Here is a 6000-nt window from a genome sequence, read left to right as displayed (position 1 = left end):
AGGGCAGCCGGGCCGCAGACACCAGGCAGACTCGGCGCTGCCAGGCCGGAGCGGCGCCGAGCCCGGCTCCCGGCGCGGGCGGCGGGCTGAGGCACAGGCCGCGCCCCGGGGGAGGCCGCCGATCGCCCCCGCGGCCTCGCCCGACCCCGTGGCGGGGGCCCGCAGGCGGCGGCCGTGCCCCCCCCCCGCCGCGGTGGCGGCGGGGGGGGGCCGGCGGCGGTGGCGGCGGCGGGCAGGGGGTGGGGAGCGCCCGCCTCTCGCGGCTCGCAGCCGGCTGCCTCCCGCGGGCGCGGCGGGCCGCCTGGCGGGCTGGCTGGCTACCCAGAGTGCAGCAGGCAGGCGGCGGCAGGCGGCGGCCGGCACCGAGCTGCCGGCGCTCTCCCGGCCCGCCGGCGCAGCGGGAGCCGGGCCCAGGCGGCGGCGCGGCCCAGAATGCGAGTGTGAGATGCTTCTTCCCCCGGCAGCGGCGCCCCGGGCCCAGGCGGCGGCGGCCCCCGCGTGGATGCGGCTCTGGAGCCGGCGCTTCGCCCTCCACAAACATTTCTATAGGACTCATTCGCCCTGCTGAGGAGATCGGCCCGGCCCGGCCCGGCCGCCTCTCCCCCCTCGCCGCCCCCTCCGCGCGGCGGAGCGGCTCTCTCACAGACTGCCGGCCCGTCCCGGCGGGCATGGAGGGCCCCGGCGGCGCCTCGCCGCTCAGCCCGGCGCTGGTGGGCCGCCTCCGCCAGGAGCACGAAAAGGTAAAGGCCGCGGCCGCCGGGCCGGGCCGCAGCGTGAGGCGGGGTGGGGGGGCGCGGGCCGGGGGCTCGGGCCGGGCCGGGCCGGTGGGGGGGGTGGGGGTGGGTGTGTGAGGCGGGAGCGGCTCCCCCGGGCGGGGGGTGGGGGTGGGGTGGTGCGGGCCCCGGGCGGCACGCGCCAGGGCCTGCGTGCGGCGGGCGGGCACGTGACGGCGCTGACGTCACGGCTGGCGGTCGAGGCGGGTCGTGGCGGCCGTCGCTCCCCGGCGGGCCGAGGCCGGGGGGGACCCGGAGCACCCCCGGGAACGGAACGGGCCGGGCCGGGCCGGGCCGGCGCTGCCCCGCCAGCCCGCTACGGTGGCCGCCTCCCATAGGGAGAGAGGGCGCCGGGAGGCGTGCGGCGCGGCCCGGCCCGGCCCGGCCCGGCCCGGGCGGGGTGCGGAGCTCCGTTAGCCTGTTGGCAGCCGTGGCGGTGCTGAAATGGCCTTTAGAACGACACACGTTAGGCAGCTGACCGGCAGGTAGCAGGAGTGGAAGCCTCTGTGAGGGCTGGGGAGGCACCGGGCCTGCCCTCGCACACCCTGCACTCTGCTGTCTCAATAGCTTGCCCTCACATGCCTCGGAGACTGTTACAGTTATGTAAGCATAAAGCCTGCATACGCAGCTCTCTCTTAAACACGTGTTTTTCACCCTCTTTCCGCTTCTCTGTGGTTTTCCCAGTCACAGTGCCAGTCACGCACCTTTTTAAAACGCGGTCCTGCAGTTAGGCCCCGGGCACAGCCCAGTGGGTGCCTCTGAACTGGGTCATCTCATGGGCCAGCTTGAAGAGCAGGTGTATCAAAAATTAATTGTTCTTGACTTGCCTTAAAAAAACATTGATTACGTTTGAAATGGGTATGAAAGAGCCAAACTCCTCTGCAGAAATGATTCCTGAGAGTTCGGAGGCTGGTTCCACATGTGGCCGTAGTACAAAACTTGAGATAGCAGGTTGCACCCGTGAACCAAGGGCAGTGGGCCCGGCTAATTGAACAAGTGCGATTTTGGGCTCGTAGGTCCCAGCCTCGCAGTGAGCTCTGTGTGGGTGCAGGAGTCACTGTGGAACTCGCGGTCATGTTCAGTGTATTATTGGCACAAGTACGTTTGCCCAGTCTGCACGCCTTTCAGTTTTTCTGCTCATTTTTCTCATATGATTAAAATTTTTTAAAGCTGCTTCTAAGATGCACATTAGAGCTCCTCAGTTATAACAGAGGACTTTATCTTCAGTGTGTATTGCTTTGTCACATGCTGGTTTAGTTAAGGGTGAGAAAATTGAATAACACGTACGTGGTGTAAAAAATGTGTCTTGTCTGGAGTACTGTGTGCAAAAATGTGTCTACTTCTGAACAGCACCCTAGATCATTACGAAAAGATCTACGTAACTGACTGACCACTAATGTGGATGAACAGTAAGACGATCTGCTGGAATACTCTGCGTCGTCCGTTCTGCATGGATAGTAACCCATTATACCAATAATTGGTGATAGTAACTTGTCTGCTTGAGCTCCTTCAGTTAATTTTCAAGGTGGTAGAATTTGGTGAAGAATCTGGCACATTAGTGTCAGTCAGGCCTAATGTGTAAGCGGATGTCTGTCATAACCACATAGAGTTATTCCCAGTTCATGATGAGACCCCTTTGTAAGCAAGTTTAAGATTCTTCTTAAACAGATCTGCTCCAGTGGAAAAGAGGCCCAGGAGACCATTAATTAAGCCTCTCTTAGGCTGATGTACCAAAATTATATTTTATCATAGGGAAACTTTACATAATTTCTGCAAATTGGCTAAAAAAAATTGAACACTTCAGCTTCAATATGAAATTATACTAAAGAACTACATATCTTGGTTACAATGGAGCGTCATGATGAAGATATAGTAGACTTTCCCTCTATGCAATGAATATATATAATTGGATTACAACAGTATTTTCAGTTACGAAAATACTGTATTTTAAGATGGAGGAGGTCTTTTCAGCTGCCTCTTTTCAGAGATGCATATTTTTCTCACAAAATTACTGAAGTTGAAGGCTCATGTTTTGGTCTTAGCACAAAGATGAGGGAAAGTTAGTTATCTAGTACTTTGGTAAACGAGTAATTGTAGTATGAGCATCATAACAAATAGTAAAGTTATTTAGCCAGAACTGTATCTATATATACTGGCATTGAAGCAGGCACATGTATTTCTTTTTAATTACTGTGATGTTGTGCTGTCCCAGTGACGCTTGATTAAGTATAAAGAAACCTATTTATTCCCATTAGTCTGAAGGCAACCTTTAGTGTAATAGTGAAATACAGCTTTTATCTATCTGCAGAATTAAAGATAATATTTGAATCACAGTTAATTATTTTAACATCCAGGCCATTGTACAACCCTGGTTCAGCTACGAGTCTGAGCTTTTAAGCACTGAAGAGCTGCTCTGGAGAACATGTGAACTGAGGCTTCCTTCCTGTGTAAAAATATTAAAAGAACAGGATGTTCATGACTTTCTATCTTTAATCTGATTGAGGCTGCAACTTCCAGGTTTAGGACCCCTGGTGAAAAGTAATTTTAATTCTTGTTTAGGACTGCTTGCCTGTTGGACAGATTTCATCTTGTTAATTTGTAGCGATAGTAAGACCAAACTGTTAAAAGCAATTTTCAGTGCTCCCACTAAAGGCACTTTGTATAAAACCATGACTTAGAATGTGTATCTTGGGGATAAATTATAGAAGAATATCTAGTAATTTTCATGATAAAGACCATCATTGGAAGCACAGTGCCTGCGTAAAGTTTTGAATATTTCTGTAAGAAGAATATAATGTATGTATCATGGATTACTTGCAAAAGCAATATATGTTAGCTGAAAATACTGCGTTAAATCTATTGCAAGTAAGTACAGGAATTATAGAATGAATATTTAAATAGGTAGATTCTCATGCTGTCGAGCCTGAGTTTAAACATAATATTTGACATATTATTCCTACAATTAAATGGGTTGGGATTACTAACTGATAGGAAGTTGACAAGTCAGATCTGTATGATTTGCTAAGACTTGTGTAGACAGTGAATTTACAGTGGGCTGATACGTTCTATAGTTTCTGAGCAATGCAATGAAGATACATGCAATGGGAGACATTACAGAACCAATTAGACCCAAGAGACATTTGTAGAGTGCAAACACAGGCATGGAGAATCTAAAGGATTCCAGTATTAGCTGACAGTATGTTGTTTTTTTTTTTTGTATTGCACTGACAAAACACTTTTTTTTATTTTCCTTTTAGGAAAATTAGGACAAGGATGTGACTCTCCTGTCACTCATCATGACAACAAAGCACAATTAGATTTAGTGCAGCTATTACTGTAACTCATTGGCCACTGTGTATCATGACATATTCTTAATTTTTATGAATTTAAGCGGTGGAGCTGCATGAGCTTTAATTTCCAAATTGTTTTCAAGATCCTGGGTACTTGCAGTTTTTTAACAGTTAAACAGCTTATAGGTGGGTTATGGGGAAACAAATCACAGAATCCTAAACTTACACTCTTTTAAATTGTTTTCTTCTTATATGAATTACTTCTGGGGCTGGCTGCTTCTTTTTAAGTCTTTTTCAAGTAATATCTGTGCTATGAAATCAGCAACTTGGCAGTACTAAAGCTGTTCCTGCAGTCTGGAAAAGAGCAGCGAGACTGAGTAGGGTCTTGTACACTTCACGCTGCTGCAGGAGCCACTGGAAATTTGGAACTGCTTGCCTGTGGACTCAGCAGATGAGATTCAGTGTCCTTTCCAGTCCAGTGTCTCCCAGGGTATTACACTTTTTCCAGCCTACATCCAAGTTAACAGAATCTAGAGAAAGCCTGGGTATGAGACACCAGTGCAGTCATTTTGCACGATAACTGTTTGAGAAAAGTTAACAGAGTGTCTCTAGCTTGGTTTGACGTGCTCCTTTTTAAAAGGACTTGTCTGAACCTTCGTTTGCCATATTCCTTTTTAAAAGGTTACTGGACAATTACTTCTTCAGAAACTTGTGACGACATCCACTCTGCCCTGTCCAGTGCTTTTTTGTAATGGTGGGTTCCAGTACTGTTTTCTCATGTGCTGCTTTCAAGTAAAAGGGCTAATACAGTCATTATCTGGAAGCTTTCAATGTAATACCTACTGTTCCTCCAGTGTTAATTGATCATCACTTTTATTTTTTGTAGTCAATATTTGTCTATGTTCTTACTAGTATGACTTAAATACCCACAAGTTTATATAGTGTCAAGAATTGTGAAATAAATGAACAGATCTTAAATAGTTCTTTTTAATGGTAATTAAAGTCAACCTATTCACAAAAGAGTTTGAAGAGCATTGCCTTTATTCTGGAGTGGGCAAGTCTGTATGTGTCCTGCCTCATTGGTAACTAAAACGTGTAGATGAGATTATATCCACAAAATTTAAATGTTACTAAGTTGTGCTGCTTCTGTAGCTGTCTACAGATTCTGTGAGTAGATGCAGTGACCAGGGTACTGTTTGGGAATCATCTTTAGTACCTCTAGCATCTTTGCAGGTCTCCATTCCAGAAGTTACACTAATAACCTGTCTTCTCAGGTTGACTTGGGTACCCCTTGCCTCATGTATTTCTTTCCTCCTTTGAGACTGCAAAGTTGTATTTTGTTTTGATCTGAAGCTCCAGTCTTGCAGATGAATATGCTAACTCGGAGCTTGCCATCTTGAGGCCCTCAGAGCAGCAACTGCACTAAGACTTCATTTTTTTGCAGTGGGGCATTAAGACACTGGGCTGCACTGTGCAGTTGGTGGTTTTGTGGTTCCTCTTGTCTGTTAGGATAGGCTGCAGTTTCACTGTTATAAAAAGGGTAAATCCCTCCGCCACTGTTGTACTAACACTTGGATCAGACTGCTGTAGGGCAAGAGGAATCCAGTAATGCATCCCAAAATGGTCGTGTCAGATGCTGGCACGAATGTGGCGGGGGAAATGCCCAGCCAGCGATGGGTGAAAGTGGACTGGCCCTTTGAGCCGTGGCCATGCTCATACGCAGTTAGAGCAGTTGTGAGCAACAGTTTCAGTTACTTGCTCAAAAATTTAATTAATGATCACGTGAGTTATCCAGGAGGGACATTAATTTGGTGAACGACTTTTTAATCTTTGGGTTTTTTTGTGACTGCTTGTTTCTGCCTTTTAGCAATTTTAGGGTGGCACATTTGTGACACTGCTCAGTGACCTGGGTTGGGATCCAGCTTGACACCAAACTT

General features: G+C 48.7%; 1 protein-coding gene across 2 annotated transcripts in view; it reads left to right on the top strand.

Moving 5' to 3' along the window:
* Nucleotides 1-250: 250 nt before the first annotated feature.
* Nucleotides 251-6000, top strand: part of URI1 (URI1 prefoldin like chaperone) — a 43039-nt gene continuing 37289 nt past the window's right edge. Inside the window, exon 1 of one of the 2 annotated variants that reach the window (XM_052795612.1) lies at nucleotides 251-740. In XM_052795612.1, the coding sequence (XP_052651572.1) occupies nucleotides 669-740 (72 nt within the window). In that variant the 5' untranslated portion in view covers nucleotides 251-668. Of the gene's footprint in view, nucleotides 741-4799; nucleotides 4818-6000 lie in introns of those variants that run through there. The other variant, XM_052795613.1, reaches the window with a different exon arrangement.

The sequence above is a fragment of the Harpia harpyja genome, chromosome 9 (assembly GCF_026419915.1).
Source record: "Harpia harpyja isolate bHarHar1 chromosome 9, bHarHar1 primary haplotype, whole genome shotgun sequence".
NCBI classification, from domain to species: Eukaryota; Metazoa; Chordata; class Aves; order Accipitriformes; family Accipitridae; genus Harpia; species Harpia harpyja.
The sequence above is the reverse complement of the archived record's forward strand: the minus strand, read 5'-3'. Positions and strand labels throughout refer to the sequence as shown.